The sequence below is a fragment of the Nomia melanderi genome, chromosome 2, assembly GCF_051020985.1.
Source record: "Nomia melanderi isolate GNS246 chromosome 2, iyNomMela1, whole genome shotgun sequence".
Classification (NCBI taxonomy): domain Eukaryota; kingdom Metazoa; phylum Arthropoda; class Insecta; order Hymenoptera; family Halictidae; genus Nomia; species Nomia melanderi.
In genome coordinates, this window is record NC_135000.1 from 4,644,094 (window position 1) to 4,666,798 (window position 22,705).

Genomic DNA, 22,705 nt, shown 5'->3' on the forward strand with positions numbered 1-22,705 from the left:
ATACCCTTACGTAACTACGTTGTTTAATATTGATAAGGATCAAAAATAAAAGTGATTATTCAGAAACTAACGTGCGAGTGTTTTATTTACAAAAAAGTATTTCATTTTTCCTTCAAACAATCAACTGTCGACTACTATATAATATGTTAATGACGAAACGCATTCGGATGGGATGAGACCCGACGTCAAAAATGGAACTCTAATTAACACCATTAATAACGACCAGAATTAGAATGATACAAATCTATTACGTACAGTTTCTGGAAATTTCTTAGACAGGAATATGTGGAGGATAAAATAAAATGCACAGGTAATTGTAAAATGTTATTTTGTTTATTTAATCTCATTGGGTTACACTGGAAAATATAATACAAAAGACCATTAAATGATTTAGCTGTAAATGCAATAATAGAGTAAATTACAATAAAGAGACAATCTCCTGAAGGCATCATTATTAAAGCATTAATGAAAATTAACGCTCGTCAAAAGTAATGTAATGAACCTTATTAAAATGTAGAAGTGTTCTTGACAACGAGCTGTCAATTTATAAAACTGACGATCAATTTAAATTTGGTATTTAGATCGGCACCGGAGCAACGAAAGAGTCGCGCCATCTAGCGGTGAAGAGTTTGGAATGTTTCTCCCTATCCCTATAATGTGTAAGACAAGGATAGAGCTACTGTGTGACAAGGACAGAGATAGTATTCTTGATGCCACCTGCTTCGAAAAAGCATCTCATCAGTCCCTGGTACGTACGCGCGAAGCATCAGGACTCAGGAGGTATCCGACAAGGACAGACTTATGCGTTCCTTGGTGTAAGACAAAGACAGATATAGAAGTGCCGCCATCTAACGGCTGCAGCCTTGGACTACAAGCGCTACACAAATGGAAAAAAACAACGGTATCAGCACCGAATTCATTAATAACTCGACTCTCGCGTATGATTCGTTAACATTTACAACTTAAAATCATGGAATAGACCATCTTCCACTTCCCCATAGCCCTTTTGTTAGGATTTTGTTCCAAGTTAATTATTTATTCATTATTCTTCGGAACGGTGTCCCCAAGGTAACCAAGAGTTTTTTGACAGCGGCCTAATAAAATATAAAGTTTCGCACTTAATAGGCATAATTGTTGAACGTTTGAGATTAAAGAAGTTAAAGCGGAACATTAGGAGTATTCTAGTGTCCGATTCAATCACATTTGAGTCGCAATGAATAAGCTGTTAGCGATTTACGGAAGGACTGATTGTAAGACAAGGAAAGATATGTAGGTGCGAGAAGGACAGAGATAGATGATTTGTTGCGCCACCTAATGCAAGAACGCTCAAGCTTCTAACAAACATTGTATCAGATTGTATCCGCTAGGTAGCGCCACAAACCAACTATCTCTGTCCATCTCGTACCTATAGATCTTTCCTTATCTTACAATTTGCCCTTCCGAAACTCGCTAATAGTTTATTATTTATAACTCAAATGTGATTGAATCGGCCACTAGAATATTCCTAAGGTTTTACTTCAACTTCTTCAATTGCAAACGTTCATCAATTATGCCTATTAAGTGAGAAACTTTATATTTTATTAGGCCGCTGTCAAAAAACTCTTGGTTACTTTGGGGATACCGTTCCGAAGAATAATGAATAAATAATTAACTTGGAACAAAATCCTATCAAAAGGGCTATGGAGAAATGGAAGATGGTCTATTCCATGATTTTAAATTGTAAATGTTAACGAATCATATGCGAGAGTCGAGTTATTAATGAATTCGGTGCTGATACTGTTGTTTTTTTCCATTTGTGTAGCGCTTGTAGTCCAAGGCTGCAGTCGCTAGATGGCGGCACTTCTATATCTGTCATTGTCTTACACCAAGGAACGCATAAGTCTGTCCTTGTCGGATACCTCCTTAGTCCTGATGCTTTGCGCGTACGTACCAGGGACTGATGAGATGCTTTTTCGAAGCAGGTGGCATCAAGGATACTATCTCTGTCCTTGTCGCACAGTAGCTCTATCCTTGTCTTACACATTATAGGGATAGGGAGAAACATTCCAAACTCTTCACCGCTAGATGGCGCGAATCTTTCGTTGCTCTGATGCCGGTCTAAATACCATATTTGAATTGATCGTCAGTTTTATAAATTGACAGCTCGTTGTCAAGAACACTTGTACATTTTAATAAGGTTCATTACATTACTTTTGACGAGCGATAATTTTCATTAATGCTTTAATAATAGTGCCTTCAGAAGACTGTTCCTTTATTGTAACTTACTCTATTATTATATTTACAGCTAAATTATTTAATGCTCTTTTGTATTATATATTCCGATGTAACCAAATAAGATTCAATAAACAAAATAACATTCTACAATTACTTGTACATTTTGTTTCATCCTGAACCTTTTCCTGTCCTCAATCTCCCACTATTTTAAAGTTCAGAATTTTTGAGAAATTCATCTCTGAAGCATAAATTGAAGAAAGATTTCCAAAAACGCACATAACAGACTATGGGGGCACTCTAATTTTGAAAAGTGTTAAAGGAGTTAATCCTTCTGCTACAATGGACAAGACATCTCGGTTCCACAATGTCGAAGAAACGATTTCTAGACGAAATATCTCGCGCATCTGTTATTGATAGGAAGAGTTTTATTTGAAAATCTGGAAAAACCACAGCTGTTGTCGCCTACGAATTTTGAAAATTATATTTCATGAAATGTTTGATCCCTAATCTATAAAGTGCAATATATTTCAAAACGTGAAAAATAATGTTATTTTATAAAATGGGAAATAGTGGACATATTGAAAATTACATAAGTTAAACAACTCTCTCCATCATCCAAAAATCGTAAATATTATCTAAATGCTTACCTGTCGATGACTGCATATTTTACATTGAAATTACAAAATTTTCGCAGCCAGTTAGCCTAACATAATCCTTCATAGGAAATATTTTACTCGGGATAATGTTAGTTGCCCAGGTCTCACCACGTGGAGGTTGCTGCGAGTGGAGACCCTGGGAGTTGGGTGGAAAATCCAATTCCACCGACCTCCCGTTCTACATCTATATCTTATGTTTAACGCACGCATATTTCTAACTTAGCTTAGCTTTAACGGATAACTTAAATTACACGATCATCGCAGTAATGGGAGTGAATCAAGGAAGAAGTCCTTGATTCGATCATGAGACGAATCAGAGAAGAAGTCTCTGATTGAAAACAGGCAAAATCACGGTGACGCGAAGCAAACCGCGATCAGACCAGTCAGACCACCGTGCCGAGATACGATGCTCCCTCCCCTACGGAACAGAGGATGATCTCCACCGGCGCCAGCGTTCCCCCGTTAACTTCCCAACGCCCCATCCTCGGAGAGGATTAGAGACAGGCAACATGGTACCGGTCCTGATCCCACCATCATGATCTAATAAGTCGGTCACACCGAGTTACGAGGACGGCAGAATGACTGATGTGACACGCGGCCCGATCCACTTGCATGCATGGCAACGCGAATCGGAATAAAGGGAGACAAGCGAGTGAAGCTAAAGAATAATTGCTCGCCACGATTTTACATGGATCGTACAATGTTGCAGCCGATCGGCCCAGCATTATCCTCGATAGGAATTACTCTATCGGCGATAACGCTGGTTTCCAGGCCCACCACGAGGAGGTTGCTGCGAGGGACCCATTTCCGTTCGCGAATTAACTTAACCCCTTGCTCTTTCATTTGTTTCTCAACCGCGATCGATACGATTATTTTGGCAAACGTTTATTGAAAGAGGGAAAAATTCTGGGTATATTCTGTGTCATTTACTGTCAAGTGTTATAATTGATGAAAAAAATATTTAATTGGTACTGAAAAGAATCGAGTAATATTTATGCTTAACCTTTTGCATTCCGAATTTCTTTTGCATTTTTCCCTCGATAACTCTGTATTATGATATTTGATTTGAAATGCATTTTATGACGAGTTACACGGTGCGCCGCAACGTTCTGCTATCGCAGTTGGCTCCCCATCGAAATACTTGGTCAGAAGAGAACTATGTATTATTTAACTACCTCCAAAAGTCCTTTTTCATAAATTAAAGTATAAAGTATTTGTCCCCAAGGATTCTTCGTTCATAAATCAAAGTATAATTACAGATTTTAAATCCATATAAGTCTGTGTCCGCGTTAGTAAATGGGAAATTTGTTGGGATCGAATTTCAGAACTATGCACAAAAAATTGTATTGTATAAGAAGTTTTTATGAATTTTTAATTTGTGTAACCAATGAGGCTGAAGCTGGAATAACGTACACTATTTAAAAGTATAAATTTCTGAAATTCTAAAATTTTGTGAAGTTACAAAAAGAATATTTTGTAGTTGCCAAATGTTCAAAAATGTATATATGTTCATTTATTTATTAAATACATACATTCAATGTAATGCAGAGAACAATGAAAATGTACAACTTAAACTACTTAATCAATACAGTAAGTTTTAGTTTATTTCATTGTAATTATGTCATTTTATTTACTTTTCATAATCTTAAAAAATTACAAATACAAAAGTTTGAGATAATATTTAAAGTACGATTATAACAGGTTTATAATTCATTAAAAATAACTTCAACAATGGTTGATTATGATTCTCTTGAATGTAAATATTGTACAATATATGTGATATAGACAATTCACAATAATACAATTTTTGTTATAAGTCTTCTACAAATAAAAATATTTCAATCTATTTATGAAATTATTTCATTAGATTAATTCATTATTTACATATCTTTCTCTTATAATAATGATTTTAATATATTAGAGACTAGTTGCTGTGATGTGTTTATTCATATTCTTCAATTACCTAAATAATCTTAACTGTCCAACAATAAAATTATAGTATAAATAAAATTAAAGTGTTATTTATTTCAATGCTGCTTTCAGCGAAAAATTTTTTGTTTCTTCTACTAAAGTCAATGCAGATTGTCCTGAAAAATTTTTTATACTTGTAATAGCTCCATGCGCCAATAATTTTCGTGCAACTGGAACATGATTATTCTCAAGAGCATGAAAGATTGCAGTTCTTCCTGAACGATTGTCTTTCAAATTCACATCAACATCAGTCTTTAATAATGCATTAATTCCACTTAAGTTGCCGTTCAATGCACAATAATGTATAGGAGCCATGCCTATGTATATAAATTAAATAATTTATAATTTAATTAATGTAAATAGTGATTCAGGATTTATGATTTCATATCAAATACTCACCATTAGAATCTACTTTATTTAGTAACTCATGATCTGTAACATATTGTAACAGAATAGGCAATAAAGAAGAGGATGATTTACAAGCTATAATTATTGCTGATTCATGTGCAGTTTCTGGTAAAACTGGTTTAGCTCCTTCATCTAGTAATAGTTGTACTATATCGTTAGATGCTTCCGACTGAACTGCTAATTCTAAGGAGGTCTGCAAAACAGAATGACATTTTCATAATTCAATTATTTTTACGTATGTTAAGTAAATATAACAAGTTTACCATTTCATTTTCTGTTAATACATCAATACTTATTTTACAGGCTTTTAATACCAATAGGAGTCTTTTAACTTCTTGTAGATCATTGTCTAACACTGCTCTATGAATATTAAGCATTCCATTATTGTCCCACTGATGTACTGATGTGTAGTCAACTGTTAGCTGTGTATGAACTTTTCTAATTAGTGAGTATGGTATATCTAAAGTTCGTTTCACATTATTTACTATATTATCATTTTCGATTTGACACTGAGTGAAATACATATCTAAAGTATGTAGATCATTTGTTTGCAACTGTGAATTCGTATTTAACGAAAAATATTCATTATCAAAATTATTATGCTCCATAATACTAGGCTGCGTTGGTATGTTTAAGTCAGTCATAGGAGTTGTTGTGGAGTGCTCGATTTGTTTTATTCTTTCCAATGTAGGTATGTCTTCTTTCACTAACACAAAATTTTCTAAATCAAGGAGTCCAAACACATCAGTCTGTATCTGAGAATCGTGTACTGTCCTCAAGTTTTCAGGAGGAATAATTGGAACATGTTTTGCTATACCTATACCACAATCCTCGAGTGCTTTTAAAGCTTTAGCACGAAGTTCTTTATCAGTTACACTGATCAATGCTTCTTTAATTATATCTAAACGTTGTGACAGTTTTTGTTGCTTCACCTCATTTATAGTTTCCTCATTATCAATATTTGTACTATTGTTAGTATTTTCAAAGCATGATTTTTTATTCTTAGGTTCCATGATATTACAGGAGCTATCTTTTAAACAAGAAATAGTGTTTGTATTGTGAATTTCCTTATTATAAAATACATCTTCAGAAATTGAACTAATTTGTGACTTGTTTTGAACAGTAGCATCTTGTACAATTTGCATCTCAAAGCTTTTTGCTTCAGTCTGAGCTTTTCCATTAGACTCTGTACTGTTGTCAAGTCTTAACATGTTTAGTCTTTCGATATTTTCACTATTCTCCTTCGAAGACTTATTCTCTATAACAGAAGCAAAATTTGCTTTACTGCTGTCTGTTTTGTTAATGATATTATCTATTTCCTTAATTTTAATTGCAACTTTCTTTGCCATAGTACCTTTCACTATAGGTTGCTTCAATACATCAACCTTTGTTGTAGATGTTTCTAAAGTACTGACTTTCAATATTGATGGTTCTGATACGTTATTTTTCATTATAGTCTTTTTTAACGTGTTAACTTTCGCTTTGGATGCCTCTATTGGACTTTTTTGCAACATAGATCCTTTTATATTACCTATATTATCCTTTGTTTTTGTAATTAAACTATCATTTGATGTACTCAATGGTACCACATTTTTATTTTTTGGACTTCCATTACTTGTTACACGAGTATCATACAATTTATTACAATGAATTATATTCGATAGAAACATATTTTTACTAGTTACATTATTGTCTAGGTCGTCATTTTGCAAAAATCTAGAAATTGTACATGGACTTTTGAGTAATTTGCTTTCAGAATTCTCCAAATTATATTTGTCACTATTAACATTGTCGGGTACATTCTTGATGCAAACAGATGTCTCTTGCATTATTGATGATTTATCTAATTTCTTTGAACATTTAAAGGAAAGGGTAACAGGCTTATTTATTTTATTCCTCAAATCCAATTTGTTATAATCAATGGTTTTGCCTATTAAATTTGGAGACAAAAATTTCAGCTTAATTTCCCCAAGGTTCTTTCCATCCTTTGATTTTAACTGCATCTTCTTTACATCATTTGTCACAAACATGCCTTTACTCGATGGATTATTTAAATCTTTTGGCTGTGTTAAATTACATAATCGTTTTGGATATGTTACCCTACTGGGAAATTGTTGAGGCAACTTAAATTCTCGTTTACATTCTATTAAGGGTATGTTGATATCTTTTCTTGTTATTCTCCGAAATCTTTTAGGTGGAGGTGGAGACTCTGATTCCATTTAATAACTCTTCTGTGAAATTACAATCTTCAAATTATAACAAAATTCCCTGTGTTATGGAATGGAAGGAAATCACAGAACTTACAGTATTCGTTAGGCCATCACATACGTAACCTGCACGCAGGAAAATATTGCAATGTGAATTTGTACATTACAAAGTTTTAATTACATTTAAATTAACCTGTACACATAAAATAATCAAAAGCTTTAAAGTACCACACTTATGACTCGTTTAGAGAAAATATAACCCACAAAATTTTGAAAAGAGAATAGGAATCACCGAAGTAATTTGCGAAACGGGACATCCCTATCTAGGAAAATACACTGCTGCCGACCATCACAGAACAAAAAGTTTTAGTCTATATTGTGCAACCATAGTAGCCAATTCTGAAATGTGAATTACTTTTTGCAAATATTATTTTGGTAATATTTAAAAATTTATTTCTAATACGATCTGAGTAATATTAAACAAACGTTACATCGAAACGAAATATAAAAACTTTAGCATAACAGTTAGGGCTTAATTGAAAAATTAACCAAACATTAATTGTTTTTCCCAGTTTTACAACTTATAACAATTTTAATTTATAGTTTATCACAAACTTACGCGATTCAAGCTACAAACGATTACATACGATTGTAAACGGACCATTGATGATGTTGGTAATCCTGATAAATAGGTTACTTCGTTTATCGACGGTACTTAAGAAATATACATTTTCGTATACATCTAACGTTACTCATGGAATCAAAGATAAGATAGCCCTACTTCCGAATATCTCACTGAATTTTAATTTCTTCAAATTTCAAGGGGATACTGCATTTACAAATACATCACATACAAAACGTAACAATTTCTCCATTCCTCTAGAGAATAATCCCAAACCACATTTTCTTCTTGCATCAAACTTACAAAAGTAACATACCAAATATATTCACACACTACAGTATGAATCCTAGCCTATAAACATCCATTCAAATTTCCTCCTGTCACGATTTTCCAATCGTGTACCCTAACACGAATATTATTCTATTGCATTAGTCAAATATCAATTTATCACGTTTTATCCCCAAAGCTGAGAACGCAAGAATGTCACCGTCAATCTCACCGTTTTGAAAGCACCGCCCTGCCGTCCGATGTGCATGTGTCACGGCAAGGAGGGCGGGCGGGAGATCGTTGAAAGGGGGAGAAAGAAATACGAGACGGTACTCGAATTCCATCTGTCGCAGTGGACTCGTAAATACCGAGTACCTAGTATCACGAGTTTAGTTACGGCCGACCGTTAACACGTATGGAGTGAGAAAACGAGGAGTGCACTCGCTATAGTTTCGCGGAGGTTCGCTGGTGCAGTCATGAACGATCGTCGGAACAATCGGGAAGTGGTCACGGTGTTGTTTTTATGTCTGATTTGGTACGTGATTTCGAGCAGCAACAATGTGGTGGGTAAAATGTTGCTGTCGGAGTTTCCCTATCCGTTGACAGTGACCATGGTCCAGCTAACCTCGATCACCGCCTATTCCGGTCCGTTCTTCAAAATGTGGGGTGTGCGGATGTACTCGACGGAAATCCCCTGGGGATATTATCTGCGGCTGATCGTGCCTCTCGCGCTGGGAAAATTCTTGGCGAACATATTCAGCCACGTCAGCATCTGGAAAGTCCCTGTGTCGTATGCCCATACTGGTACGAAACAACGCTATTTCGGCAGTCACGTGTACACCGTACCCCACGCTCATCTTTCAATTACAAAGCGCGCTGACCTTTATTAGATACGTCCAGGCTTAGTTCTGATAACGATCACCTGATAACGCGTGTACTTTCGTTTCTCGGTATTGCGCGTGGTAGAAGAGATGTTTTGGTTGACACAATCTTTGGCACACACACATGACACTTTTGCGCATTTGGATCACGTTTTGTTTGATACTTGATAGTCATTGTGAAAGGAATTTGAAGGGAAAATGATTTATTTCGATGATATTTGTAGTCTTGATGATAGGAAGGGATAACAGTATTTGCTAATGAAACAGTGACGATTGTTGGAAATGAAAGATGTTTTGGAATAGAATTATTTATTTTTAGTTTTATTAATCTTGTATGTTAACTGAAGTTTGGCTCTGTCCCAGTGAAGGCTACAATGCCCTTCTTCACGGTGTTCCTGTCCAGAGTAATCTTGAAAGAGAAGCAAACATGGAAGGTGTACTTTAGTCTGGTTCCAATTGTGGTTGGTGTTGGAGTTGCTACTTTAACGGAGCTTAGTTTCAATATGATAGGTCTTTTGAGTGCCTTAGCGTCTACCATGGCATTCGCTTTGCAAAATATTTATTCCAAGAAGGTACTTATTAATAACTTTGTGTGTATATAAATATGCATTATTGATTGTGTTTTGGTATTTTCAGGTGCTACATGATACGGGAATACACCATTTGAGGCTCCTGTTAATTTTGAGTCGTTTAGCGTTATTGCTCTTCTCTCCCATATGGATACTGTTCGATCTGAGGCGTTTAATATACGATCCTGTAACTCATGGATCGACAGAATTAGATTACTATATATTGGGCCTGTTATTCTTAGACGGTGTATTGAATTGGTTTCAAAATATTATTGCATTCTCAGTATTATCCATTGTCACTCCTCTAACTTATGCAGTGGCCAGTGCGAGCAAGCGTATATTTGTCATTGCAGTAACTTTATTTGTACTTGGTAATCCAGTAACATGGATAAATATATTCGGTATGACACTGGCCATTTTTGGAGTATTATGTTACAACAAAGCGAAGTATGATCAACGGAAGGAGAAAGAGAGTCAAACAGTTCTTCCAAAATATTACGATAAAAATCGTAATGGTGTTAGTAGTTCCTTCACGGCGAATGGATGGGCTGACAAGAAACAACAATCGTTTTCTGTCTAGTCTAAATTGTTAGACTTGTTTCTTATCGACAAGCTCTCACAAGTTTTCTCTAACGGATCATTATGTACCAGTCATGGCGATGTAATCAGTTATTTATTTTAACAGTGTAGGAAAGGCAAGGAGTAATGGGATTGTATAGAGAACATTGTAATGTTGGGATGTACAAATTTAAACTCGTCAGATGACATAGTATTTATGTATATATACATATTACCGCATATGTACATGTGACATGTATATATGTATATACGATCACGCGTATGTATATATACGTACATGCATAGATATATTTTATTAATATTAATTATTGTGCACAAAGGTGTAATTGGTTATCTGTTTCCGCTTTGTATTTTTTTATGTATTACACCAATATTGTTCTTGCGCTTTCCACAAGAATAGACCTGCTGGCAAGGTGGGATATATCGTTAAATTCGCAGTTGTTAGCGTACACGGTTGATTGCTGGGTCGATCAGCCTTAAAAGCCGGTCAGTTGCCCGATAACATTCCTATTAGCCCGATAACAAAGGTGAAACGAATCGGTCCGGTTTCATAGATCGAGTTCATTTCAATACGCGTTACGTGTCCATTATCGAACAATGGTATTCGTGTAGTATCGATTACGTATTACATTTTACTTTCATGATCAGAGTGGCCGGCCACAATAAACGCGAACACGAGTTCGAGATAATGCGATGCCAATCGTTCGCGTGTCGTGACATCGAGTTTCGCAAGCTCATAGGTTGTTAACAATGGAAACACGATACGGTTAAACTCCCCGTGACAGGGAGCTTCTCTTTTGCAATACTCTCAGAATACTTCTGGTCATTATTATTAACCGCACGAACGGGGTATCAGTTTTAGCGATAATGATAAAAGCAAAAAAGAAAAAAAAAGGAGAAAGCAAAATTACACTTTTCCTTCTGCAACGCCTGTTAGATTATAATATACCTCTGAGAGTTAATAGAATGTTTTTATTCGAGGCTTAGATGCGCGCGACATCGTCGCCCCGTATGCGTGTGTTCGGTTGCGGTGTGCGTGGGAATTGTGTGCAGGAGAAGATGTTCTAGCTAAAAGCAATCTATACATTTATTTTTATAAATAAAATACAGGTGTGTAAAAAAATATACCAGATACCATCCACCGAATCGTTTACAGTACAACTCAATCACGACGTTGCTCTTTAACCCCTTGTCCTACAGTGTTTTTATGATGTTAGGAGGAGACACTGGTCTGGCGATGGTCAGGTCTAAACGCGAGCCAGCTGCAGCGATCAGCGGTACTGCCAGACAACAGTCGCAGTCTTCGGTGCTGGCCTCGTTTACCCGCAAGATCCTGTCGTAAGGTCGCAGGACGCCGTCGCAGGGTCCACCAGGTCGTAGACGGTTTATGTAGACTCCCCGTTCGTACAACCCGTCCGACACTGAAAACCCGAAGTCCTCGTACACTGGATCCTTGTGCAAAGACACGTGAACTATCTGCTGCGGTCTGTCTGAACTGCTACGTTCCTGTGGCCTAACAGAAATCAACGCAAATTATACATTAACATTGTAAACCAATAGTATCAAACTGATTACTCAAGACTGTTCGTTTTCTTTTACCCAGGGAAAGGCGGCATAGGAAGATCCAGTTGTCCACTGTCCACGGAAGCAGTGTCCCATAACCTTAGAATCTCTGGACCCGCTCCGCTATTCTCTCCCAGCTCTCCCCAAGAATCTACCGCACTGTCCACGCTTGGAAGACTTCCTCTTGTAGGCCGTAGTAGTCCACTAGAGTATTGTTGAGTCGTGTCGCTTCCTATACTGGAGTCTCTGCAAAGACTCTCTATGAAGTCTCCAGTACTATCTCACTGCGTTCTGTACTTTGTAATGTTAGACGCATTCGCGACCGCTGACGAGAATTCACGTCTTTTTAAATATTCTATTCTTTTATTCTTTCCCTTTTGCGACTTATTTAACCTTTTCGTTGCGACCTTACTCGCGAATGTGCTATCACGGTAGGAGTAAGTCCCTACGTGGAGACACTAGTTTTATCACGACCTAATTGACTTTACGTACGTTACTTTAATAGTTAGTGGTATATTGTAATTTATTAATTCCTTATTCTAGTTGTATTACATATTATAAAATATAATACAATAGTATATAATACATAAAACAAGGCGTCAGGCATCGGGTGACTACAGTCACCACTAGCATCGAAAAGGTTAACGAAAAGTTCTCCATTTTAAACACCAGATCGTTACAAGACTAATGTTTCTAAACAAATTTTCTAATTTTTACCTCTCTTTTAACACGTTGAGTGCTATGGGGATCAACCGTGACTCCCAACCAAATCGAATTACTATAGTTCACTCAATTAAACGACGATTATTTGAAAATATTCGTATATTATAAATAATGTTATCAAAATGCAATTCAATCGAATGATTTAATATCATATTTTTTCCATTTTATGTATTCTGCTCTTTAAAATCGTACGGCATTCAACGTGTTAACGTCAGAAATTTGCAGTAATTAGATCTTCGTTTCTACCGGCAACGAGTATTAGAAAAGCGAAAAATTTATCGGTCGGAAGTGTGTCAACATTTTAGTATCATAGGACAGTGAAGTAGTATTTTGCGCGGTGTGAAGCTTTCACTGCGCCGTGTCATGTTACTCAAAGGTCAAAGCATCGCGAGTGACGTTAATGATAGCTATCCGTTACCTGTTCTCCGAAACGGGGTCCGGTTTCCTGACAGTTAGAGCGACGACCGAACTTCCCGGGCGATGTAACAATTGCGCGGCCTGCCTAAGGTCGCCTGGGTCCAGTTTTTGTCCGTCTATCGCCAATAGCCTATCACCGGCTGCCAAGCTTCCCGTTCTGTATGCCAGTGATCCCTTGCGGACCTCCGTGATGATTAGGTCCTCGTTAACCGTTAGGCCAACGTCCGGCTGACCACCGATCGGCCTCGCTACTCGCACGGTGAATACCCCTGAACTGGGTACAACCGGTCCACCGACCTTGTACTCGATCACCAGTTCAATCTACCGTGAAATCGAAGTAATTAGTTAGCTCTTAAGCTACTGATCACGAGTGGTTAAGTCGCGGTGATGGTTTACCCACTGAAAACACGTTAACAGGCTTCTCAGTGTCTATCGCTATTAAACTCGTATAATATTTTACTGTCGACAATTTGGAAGAAACGCAACGAAATTTTCCATTCTACTTCAAGTCAGACGACTCAAAATGACCCATTTCTGATTTCTTCTTTTTGTAATTATCAAAAAGGTAACAGATGTTTCTTGGAGAAAATATTAGAGAAATTGATATAGCAATACGCAAACTGAATTTTACATGAATTAAAGTCTTAATAGATGCACCCTTAAGTTTCTATAGAGGAATTTCAAAAGGTCAATTTAACTGCTCGGCAGTTTTAGAGTTCATTCAATTAAATGATGATTATTTGAAAAAATTTCTATATTATAAGTAATGGCACCTAATGTGGTGCCATTCAACTAAATCAACGTGCAATAATAATATTGCAATTCAATCAAATGATTTAGTATTATATTTCTTCCATTTTGTGTATTTCGCTCTGTGAAATCGCGCAGCATTCAACTTGTTAACCAACTTCCAGTAGGTAAACTGTTAACCGAAAGAAGACATGACGCTTACAACTTGCGAGCTCTCCAGTATACCATTGACCTCCGGCGGCTGCAGGTCCCTGAGGAACCTGCGATTGATCGCCAACACTTTGTCACCGGGCAGTAAGACGCCGCTTCTCTCGGCTGGGCCACCAGCCTCCAACAAACTGACCACGTATCCTAGACGGTCCTCCGCGGGTTTCAAGGCCAGACCGAAGCCCTTGTGATCAGGTCTCAAGACAACAGTCAGACTTTCCTTAGTTTGTAAAGTCTGATTCGAGGATTGCTGAGCCTGCGGTTGCGCCCGTCTCTTCACCGTCCTCTGAGAGGCGCTCGGCGGCCTGGGCAGAATCTGTAGCCTAGCGATCCTCGAGTTGTCGAAATTATTCCTGAGCAGCTTAGCTGCCGTGACAGCGTCCTGCACAGGCGTCTCGTCAACGGCCAACAGCTTGTCCCCCGGATGCAAAGCTCCGCAGCGGTCCGCGGTGCTCGCTGGCCGCAGACTCTCGATGTAGACTCCGTTCGCAGTCTCCCTGACGGTTAGCCCTAGCTCCCCTGTAACAGGAATAAACCATCGATCAATCGTTGACTCCGAAATGGCCCGTCTGTCTGCATTGAATGGACTTTCCCGGTTCTAAGAGCTCTCGCGGGCATGAAAGGTCTGGTAATTAGGGGTCGGAAATAGATCTCGGTCCCTTTGCGTTCAGTTCGTGGAAGTGCACCGATGTAAACAGTCGAAGTTCTAGCCGCAATCTTTATTTAGTTACCCCTGCGGTCTATAATTACCCGCCGGAAAACACTTTATCGAGTGCAGCGACTTTCGACCCGCGAACTATCTGAGAACCGGCTAAGCTCGTGGAGGACAATGGCAATTAAGTGGTATACCAGAGATGCCGCGTTCCAGTTGCACCAGGAGAGGGCCAGACGTGGCAGCCCTAGCTTCCTCCATGTTGGCGACGTCGTACTCGATGGTCAAGGAAGCGACCGGCGCGTCCGAGCTCCTCCTGAGCGCTCTCTGAGCCTCCGTCAGGGTCAGACCCCGCAGCTCAGTGTCGTCCACGGCTAGCAGCCTGTCTCCGGGTCTGACTCTCCCCTCTTTCGCCGCTGGCCCGTCGGACTTCACCCCAGTGACTACCAGTGCCCTGGAGACTCCGCCCCTTAAGGTCACCCCTAAGCTGCCACCTTCACGTTCGACCCTGACTTGGGCAACCTTTGAGGACACGCTGGACGGGGCCGAGATAGGGCCATCCTGATCATCCAGTAGCAAGAAACTAGGCGGATGGTAGCTCTGCGGAGACATGTCGTCAGCCCTGGTCGAGTCGGAACTGGCAGATGTGGCCACGCTTCCGGGCCTAGTACGGCTCTTGTGCGATCGCATGGTGGTCAGTCTCAGGGAACTAAACATCCTCGGCCTTTGCTACCAGGTGTGTATCACGGCAGGGTAACCGTTCGCATCGCTGATGGATACAGAGAGTAACTGGTTACAACTGTTCTAGGGTTCAAATATTATCATCATCCTCACCGGAGACACCGAGATCGAGCCGGCTGCCAGACTCACCGGAACACTGTTACACTTGGACGACGACTGGCTCATCTGGCATATTTATTTTCGGAAAGGTGTAATCTCCAGGGAACCGCGATTTATTTCAAGAGATTGTTCCTCGGCCCGGCCGAGTTTTATTCCGATGTCATCGATTCCATGGAACGTAACACTTGGTCTTGTAGCACTGATCGAAACTATTTCTCGCAGGGGCAGAAGGCGAAGAGGATGACGAAGAACCGGCTGATTCGAGGAACCGGGGAACCGTGACAATCGACCGGTCCCTCTTTTTGCTCGCGGGGTAAACAGTGTCTTTGTTCGGAGGGAACCGCGGAGAGAGCAGCTCCTGCCGGACGAAACCCGTTGGAACTGAACGCGGAGAACTGTGACGAGTGGCGATCGCTTCTCAAAAATAACTCGGCGGCGTAGGGCCGCATCCTCGCGCGCACGCGGATATCTATTTATACCGGCGGCACCCTCGCCGACCGGTGCGTCGCGGTGCGGCCCTGCGCGGCGCCCCGCAGTCGCTGCACCGTCAAATAAGTCTGCGCCTCTCGTTGAAACTTTTAGACGATTTTCTGCTGTGCTCTGCGTCACGTCGCGTCGCGTCGCCTCGCCTCGCCTCGCCTCGGTCGAGCGTTCCAGCGACGCGCACCGCGCTTAATTTAACGAGCCGACAAAGATCGGCTCGGGCGGACCACTTTTATTTTTAGGCCAAGAGATCGGCTGAGCGAAACGCGCGCGAACGTTGGACTCCTCATTTTCGTTGTTATTGACAAGCGGGTCTAGGGTAGTTCTGCAACCTCTGCACGCTTATTAGAGTTTTGCTTTAGCTGATATTTGTCAGTTACCGTCTCCGAATCTCGCGGATTCTCATTGGATTACTGTAAAGCTGATTTAACGCGTTGACGCCACCGTTATGACACTTGTTTGCGCATTTGGCAATGATGTCCATAAAATTGATATCATTGAAGTTATTGATAAGTTCATTAATTGTATACTACATGGACAATTTTGTTTATCTACTAAACCAATTCACTGAACTACGTATTTGTTGGTACACGTCGTCTGATATGACAGTAGAGTGTGAGCCATCGGTGGTACACGCGGTCAACGTGTTAAAGATAGTTCCTATACGGCAGTTGGTTCGTTAGGGGATCGGTTAATGAGTAATTAAGTAGTAAGGTTTGAGTCTCCCAAAGTTTCATGATATATGTTGCACTCAAACAAAAAGTGAAGAAGTCTCAGACCTATCACTTGTAGCGATGGGTTTCAGTCTTCCAAAGTTTCATTATACATGTGACATTCAAACAAAAAGTGAAAAAGGCTCAAACCCATCGCTTGCAGCGATGCAGCCTGCTTAGCGTGTATGGGGGTCTTAATGGTGAGGTAATATACTGAGAAGCAAGAAGATTCAGCGGATTCAGGGTCCATTGACCGATCGTCTTAACGCGTCGGTTTTTGCGACGCCTCGCCGTCCCTCTAAATCTCTCCTCGTTTCAATCCCCGAGCCGTTCAGCCGGCCACTCGACTCGCCTCGCCCTCCCCGTCGATTTCGCCGACTTATCCGATCTCCGGTTCGCAGAAGCCCACCTTTTATCGTTGTTCATCCTTTGACCTTTCGCCTCATTGCTCCTCTACATTCCGTATCAACCGAACAGCGGCTCGTGCGGACCGTTTAGCGGCCTTTGGCGGTTAACAGCGAAACGAGAGATCGGAGATAGGTAAACAATTTGTGTTTAAAGGCGGAGCCTCGGCAGCTCGAACGCTTATCCGGTAATTAATCTCTCGCCGCGACCCGGCCGTGTCGTAATGGATCAATTAGATCAATCACCCGGTTAATTACCTCATTAACTGCCACTTTAGCTGTTGCGGATCGGCGTTTTCTTGCGAATACTCGGACCCCGCGATGAAAAAATATCTGCACAGTGCGTAATTCACTTCTACTAGTTCAGGGACTCGCATTGAACGCTGGATGAAAGCGTGCCGAAAGAATCTGTGAAATCTGCGATCGCGTCTGGGAACTGTGAATAGAATCGTTATGCAACGGAGAGCGAAGAATATAAGCTAAGTGAATCAAGGTTCGAGGGAAGACGTAGGTGGGAGCTAGAACATTAAGAATATCGTTTGATCGAGGCGTTGGAAGCATGTGAAGAGAGATAAAGAGTTTAAAATATTTATTTTGTGAGGGAAGTCTGGTCTAGATCCTCGAGTTGTCGACTCGAGCACATGTAACTCTTGAGATCGATTCAAGTTACGAGGATTTCAGCGAAATTTCTTTTGTTCCACTGGATAGAATGTTGAAGTAGATTCTTTGAGAATTAATTTGAGTGGTTAAAAGGCGAAATAGCTGCGTGGGAAGCTATCGAAGAGTTATTCTGCTTTTAACTGTCGACTTGAGGACATTTAATTTCTGAAATAAAACGATGTTTTTATAGCTTTCCATTGAGTGAATTTAACTTTTGAGTACTCAAGTTAATTATTAAAGATTGTAATTTAATAGTCTATCCATTCAAACAAAATGTACTTTACTTAAATCCTTGAAACTACAATAAGATTTATTTTGGTAGTCAAAGATAAAATAGCTTTTCGATAACTGTCGGTGCAGTGATTTGAACTTTGGAGTGTTCAAATTAATACTTATATCTTGTAATTTAATATGTTGTCCATTTCAGTAAAACCCTTGAAACTAAGATTTATTTCAGCAGGTATATAAATTCGACTGAATAGTTAAAAATAAAATGACTTTTCCATGACTTCCGGTACAGCGATTTAGACTTTGGAGTGCTCAAATTAACCCTTAAATCCCGTAGTTTAATCTCTTGTCCATTAAAACAAGGGAAATTTCGTTCAGAGTCTTGGAACCGAGATCTATATCACGAACTGTACGAGTTCGATTAGACAATCAAAAATAAAATGACTCTTCGTTGACTTCCGGTGCAGCGATTTAAATTTCTGAGCGCTCAAATTAATCTGTAAATCCTGTAGTCAAATATTCTACCTGTAGAAACAAAGAAAATTTCGTTGAAAGCCTTGGAACTAAGATCTATTTCACGAGGTCACGAGACAATCACAAGTAAAACGACTCTTCGATGACTTCCGGTGCAGCGATTTGAACTCAAAAACTCTAAAATTACTTCTCAAAGGCTACTTCTCAATTTCCCCAACCTTCTCAAACACTTGAAACCACCATCGATCCCAAGAGCACGTAAGTACGACCAAAATAATTCTATGGTGAATTACACTAGTGCTGATCTAGTTACGGGACTCGCAGGTGCCGAACGTCGCCAGTCACCTAATTCCGGCCCTCGTTATCAACGGAAAGCGTCGTCCAGTCGTCGCTGGAGCAGTCGCGCGGCCGTCTTTCGACGGGGTCGCCACTCTCATCCGTCCGCTGGCAAACATGGTGGTTCGCCAATTCCTCGCCGGGTAGCTAAAGTTAGCGTGCAGTCAGCGCGCAGCCAAGTGTGCGAACCAATACGTACGGACGGCATACTTAGCGGCGAGGGGCAGAAAAAGAAGCGGGGAACGAGGGGGGCAAGAGCAGAAAACGTGGGAGTCGAATGGAAAGTTTAGGCTGAATGAAGGAAAATCGAGCAAAACGCAGCCCGCGGAGCAAAAGGAGCAACTGGTAGACAGGAAGAAGGGGTCCGCGGGTGGAAGACGCTCGAGACAGTATCTATCGGGACGGAAATAATAATAATCCTCTTCGAGTATTAATAACTTGACCGCGGCGCAGCGTAGAGTAACGCCGCCGGTAATTACGCGTCTTTGAAATTTACACGCCGCGCCTCGGGCGTCTTCCGGTCCCCCGGACCCTCCGCTTTGATCTCTGACCGTAGACTGCGGATGTCCACAATATAAATTACTAGAGAAAGAAGAATATTTTTCACGGTTCTAATATAGAATAAATGAAATAATATACACAGTTTTATGATCATTTTTAATACAGTAGCACCCTGTATAACGCGATTCAAAGATTCATAGAGAGGTTAGATGTTTACGTATCTCGCGTTAAATTCCTGTTTTGGTACCGGTCCAACTTCTGTCTCTGCTTGTATTGGGTCGTCCCATAAGTTCGTGGCGTTTATTTGTCTATCATATACAATCATATTTGAACCGTTTATTTTGACAGTGCTTGAGTCCATTAAAAAACCGTTTAAATAAAAGGTAATCTGAAATTGTGATAACCAACATGATCCTCTTTCAAAGTAGACTTAAGCCACTTTCAAGATAATCAGCTCGTCTTATTAAATGTAAAATATAATTTCACTGTCGCTGTTCGAGCAGCTTCTAGCGACTGAACCGAAGCCTAAAGTCTTAGTCAGCCAAGTCTCCTTATCGCTCTGTGGTTAACCGTAACGCGAGAAGCATGCACACCGAACTTACAAGACGACCTAATATCATTTACAAAGAATCTCATTCTTAATACTACTTTTTCAACGTTCTAATCGCGTTACAGGGGATCCTACCGTACTCCACATCTCGAAGATTACATCCGCTAACAACAAATGCACAAAGGTCCTACTGTACTTCACATCTCGAAGGTAATATCCGCCAGCAATAAACGCATGAAGATCCGCAGTCCGCAGGTCAGCGGCGGAAATAATTCTGAACGCGTCCAGGATTGTCCATACGTTTTATTTGAAACAGAATAATTGTTAGCCGGCCATGGGCACACTGCTCCACGGCCGGGCGAGGGTTTATAAAAGACGGGACACCTGGGGAGCCAGCGTCCGGCAATGGTTCATAGAAAAGGAGGTGCCATGGCACTCTGCCGGCCTGGAGAACACGTAGGCGCTGCGCTCCCCTTTGCGCGTCCGCCGGAAGACTATGGTCTAACCGCTCTGTCGCAACGCGGCCTCTACGTTATACAAAATCTAGCGATAATCGGTTCTCTGCCTGACACCTCGCGAGTGCGAGCGGCTTTAGGAACGTCGCCATCGGTGTTTCTCGGTTAGCAACGCTACAGCGGTAGCGTACGCTGTCAGTGATGCCCGGGGTCAGCTTGGCTCCTCCCGGGACGCTTTTGCTTGTAGACTCGTGCCGCGTCCTCTGGGCTGAAAACAATCGGCTCGTTCTTTCGTTCTGCGCGGGAAAGGGACTGGACTCTTTCCTCGTTCACGGAACAAGCCGTGATCAGCTCACTCGAGGGAGATCGGCGCCAGTGGACGAAACCGAACCACGTCGAACCCCATCGACGCGCGGAACTGTTACTGTTCGTTCAGAGCGGCCCGAACGCGGTCAGTCCGTCGCGTTCGGATTGGTATACGAGAATCCACGGAACACACCCTGGTCTATCGAGGTTAGGATCTGGTCAGGTACTGGGGTCAGCCGTGGCTTCTCCGCGGTGAACGCTGTGTCGAAGTACTTGGTGTCCAGCGTGTGCTCCAGCGCTGGCTTGAACGGCGGATCCAGCTGCCTCCTCTCCAGTCGGTCCCATGGTATCGTCTGGAAATTCGTTCGGGTTTTAGAATTAGTGGACATGATTAGAGTTATTGATTGAAATGCATGGAAATCCGTAGCTTCATATTAAACAATTTAAAAAAAATAAAATTCACAGTTTTACCAGGTAATTAGTTGCGGTAACATTTTTCTAATAACATTAATTAAGGACATATTATTTATCATTCATATATTACTATATTATGTGTTTCTTGTGTTATTAATACAGAGTGTCGCAAAAGACTGCTACCACGTTAAAAAATATAAATAAAACAATTTAAAAAAATAAAATTCACAGTTTTACCAGCTAATAAATTGCGGTAACATTTTTCTAATAACATTATTTAAGGACATATTATTTATCACTCATATATTACTATATTATGTGTTTCTTGTGTTATTAATACAGAGTGTCGCAAAAGACTGCTACCACGTTAAAAAATATAAACAAAACAATTTAAAAAAATAGAATTCACAGTTTTACCAGCTAATAAATTATGGTAACATTTTTCTGCGATACTCTGTATACTGTACTACTTATCACTCGTATAATACTATCATATTCAGTGACGTATATATTAATTCGAATTTTCAGATACTACCTGGAAGAAAGCGTGATAAGAGATCTCGTGACCGGGCAGTCTCTTGCCAGCGTCCTTCTCCAGAAGGCACAGCAACATGTCTATGGAGTCTTGGCTCAGGTATCGCGGTATGAACGGTCGCTCGTTGCATATACTCCAAAATAGCTCGTCCTCGTCGCAGCCGGAGAACGGCGACTGTCCCGTGAGCATTTCGTACAGCAGCACACCGTACGACCACCAGTCCACCGCCTGATTGTATTTCAGACCCTTTATGATCTGCAATGCGGAAACGAAGCGGCGGATAACTCGGGGAGACGGACGGATTGTTGTTATTTGAAACACTGTTGACTCAACCCTTGCACAAGACCACTGGCCAACTGGCGCTGTAAATTTAGAATCTAGGTATCTTGACCTCTGTACACACTGAGGGGATTGTTTGTAGACTTCGTTAACTCTCTTTCTCCTCGTCTTTTTCAGGGATACCTTGTGCTTCTGTGTCAGCTGCGTGAACCGTGCGTCCAACTTCTTTGGGAATTGCGTGAACTGAATTGAACTTTAGTCATAGACAGACTGAGGATGCTTCTTTAGGTCAATAGATACTGTATGTTAAAAATATGTTGATTCCTTTTGACTAGAATGTCTTTTATGCTTTTCATGTTTGTGTCTATCTTCTTTAGGAATTGGGCTAATGGAAATTAGTGATCAAGGATGCTTCTCTATCTTAAAAGACACTATATATTGAGAATATGTTATTATTTTGTTTAGAATATTTTTAAACTATTTATCGTTATTTATATATGTGAAATTACCGTCGAATCGTGGTTAATTTAATAAAGGTATTGTCGAAAAGACTGCTTGGTCTTTAGATTTAAAGGCTCAGTGCTTTTAGGTTTAAGTTCTCTTATTCTTAAACCAGTCATTAAAAAAGTTACTTGGTCTTCTATAATTCACACTAGAACTACTAAGTACCTACTTCGTAAATTTACTGCTTTACATTTCCTTATACAAATTATAAGATTCGATGTATTAAAATTGAAATTCACTTATATTGTTAGCTTCAGTAATACTGAATTACTTTACTTAACAATTTCCTACAAAACTAATTACATCCTTACCAATTATATCAGAACTAAAGCATTAA

At 40.2% G+C, this 22,705-nt stretch overlaps 4 protein-coding genes and 1 long non-coding RNA gene across 7 annotated transcripts in view; 2 read left to right on the forward strand and 3 right to left on the reverse strand.

The window, feature by feature from the left end:
* Positions 1-4,529: 4,529 nt before the first annotated feature.
* LOC116426042 (uncharacterized) lies at positions 4,530-8,620 on the reverse strand. Of its 3 annotated transcripts, none has more exons than XM_076364427.1 (5): positions 8,578-8,620; positions 7,554-7,582; positions 5,513-7,480; positions 5,241-5,442; positions 4,530-5,158 (listed from the first exon to the last, which is right to left on the reverse strand). In XM_076364427.1, the coding sequence occupies exons 3-5, from the start codon at positions 7,466-7,468 to the stop codon at positions 4,893-4,895; spliced, it is 2,424 nt and encodes an 807-aa protein (XP_076220542.1). In that variant the 5' UTR covers positions 7,469-7,480; positions 7,554-7,582; positions 8,578-8,620; the 3' UTR covers positions 4,530-4,892. The 3 variants fall into 3 exon arrangements, with proteins under 3 accessions (XP_076220542.1, XP_076220543.1, XP_031830355.1); XM_076364428.1 differs by lacking the exon at positions 8,578-8,620 and adding an exon at positions 8,104-8,524; XM_031974495.2 differs by lacking the exon at positions 8,578-8,620 and adding an exon at positions 8,076-8,524.
* Positions 8,621-8,622: 2 nt separating this feature from the next.
* LOC116426046 (solute carrier family 35 member E1 homolog) lies at positions 8,623-11,955 on the forward strand. The gene is made up of 3 exons (XM_031974501.2): positions 8,623-9,149; positions 9,590-9,798; positions 9,863-11,955. The coding sequence occupies exons 1-3, from the start codon at positions 8,822-8,824 to the stop codon at positions 10,373-10,375; spliced, it is 1,050 nt and encodes a 349-aa protein (XP_031830361.1). The 5' UTR covers positions 8,623-8,821; the 3' UTR covers positions 10,376-11,955.
* On the reverse strand, positions 11,444-15,403 carry Grip (Glutamate receptor interacting protein). Its single transcript, XM_031974496.2, has 5 exons — positions 14,884-15,403; positions 14,030-14,553; positions 13,079-13,398; positions 11,974-12,183; positions 11,444-11,887 (listed from the first exon to the last, which is right to left on the reverse strand). Exons 1-5 carry the CDS (start codon positions 15,401-15,403, stop codon positions 11,569-11,571), a joined length of 1,893 nt encoding a protein of 630 aa, XP_031830356.1. The 3' UTR covers positions 11,444-11,568.
* Positions 15,404-16,196: 793 nt separating this feature from the next.
* Positions 16,197-22,519, forward strand: LOC143174194 (uncharacterized). Its single transcript, XR_012997948.1, has 5 exons — positions 16,197-18,746; positions 18,813-19,169; positions 20,001-21,966; positions 22,042-22,165; positions 22,242-22,519. It is a non-coding gene; the product is annotated as an uncharacterized LOC143174194 (long non-coding RNA).
* LOC116425980 (uncharacterized) overlaps positions 20,164-22,705 on the reverse strand; it is a 35,141-nt gene continuing 32,599 nt past the window's right edge. Inside the window, exons 5-6 of the mRNA XM_076364426.1 lie at positions 21,586-21,840; positions 20,164-20,989 (exon numbers count right to left, since the gene is read on the reverse strand). Of these exons, the coding sequence (XP_076220541.1) occupies positions 20,783-20,989; positions 21,586-21,840 (462 nt within the window). The 3' untranslated portion in view covers positions 20,164-20,782. The remainder of the gene's footprint in view (positions 20,990-21,585; positions 21,841-22,705) is intronic.

Bases quoted from the DNA above. Each gene is read 5' to 3' on its own strand.
- LOC116426042 (XM_076364427.1), bottom strand. From the start codon at position 7,468: ATGGAATCAGAGTCTCCACCTCCACCTAAAAGATTTCGGAGAATAACA. The intron at 5,443-5,512 runs GTAAACTTGTTA...TCTGTTTTGCAG, and splicing joins TATTAACAGAAAATGAAATG to ACCTCCTTAGAATTAGCAGT. The intron at 5,159-5,240 runs GTGAGTATTTGA...TTATATACATAG, and splicing joins AAATAAAGTAGATTCTAATG to GCATGGCTCCTATACATTAT.
- LOC116426046 (XM_031974501.2), top strand. From the start codon at position 8,822: ATGAACGATCGTCGGAACAATCGGGAAGTGGTCACGGTGTTGTTTTTA. The intron at 9,150-9,589 runs GTACGAAACAAC...GCTCTGTCCCAG, and splicing joins TGTGTCGTATGCCCATACTG to TGAAGGCTACAATGCCCTTC. The intron at 9,799-9,862 runs GTACTTATTAAT...TGGTATTTTCAG, and splicing joins AAAATATTTATTCCAAGAAG to GTGCTACATGATACGGGAAT.
- Grip (XM_031974496.2), bottom strand. From the start codon at position 15,403: ATGTTTAGTTCCCTGAGACTGACCACCATGCGATCGCACAAGAGCCGT. The intron at 14,554-14,883 runs GTATACCACTTA...TTCCTGTTACAG, and splicing joins ACTGGAACGCGGCATCTCTG to GGGAGCTAGGGCTAACCGTC. The intron at 12,184-13,078 runs GTAACGGATAGC...GAGTCTTTGCAG, and splicing joins GACCCCGTTTCGGAGAACAG to AGACTCCAGTATAGGAAGCG.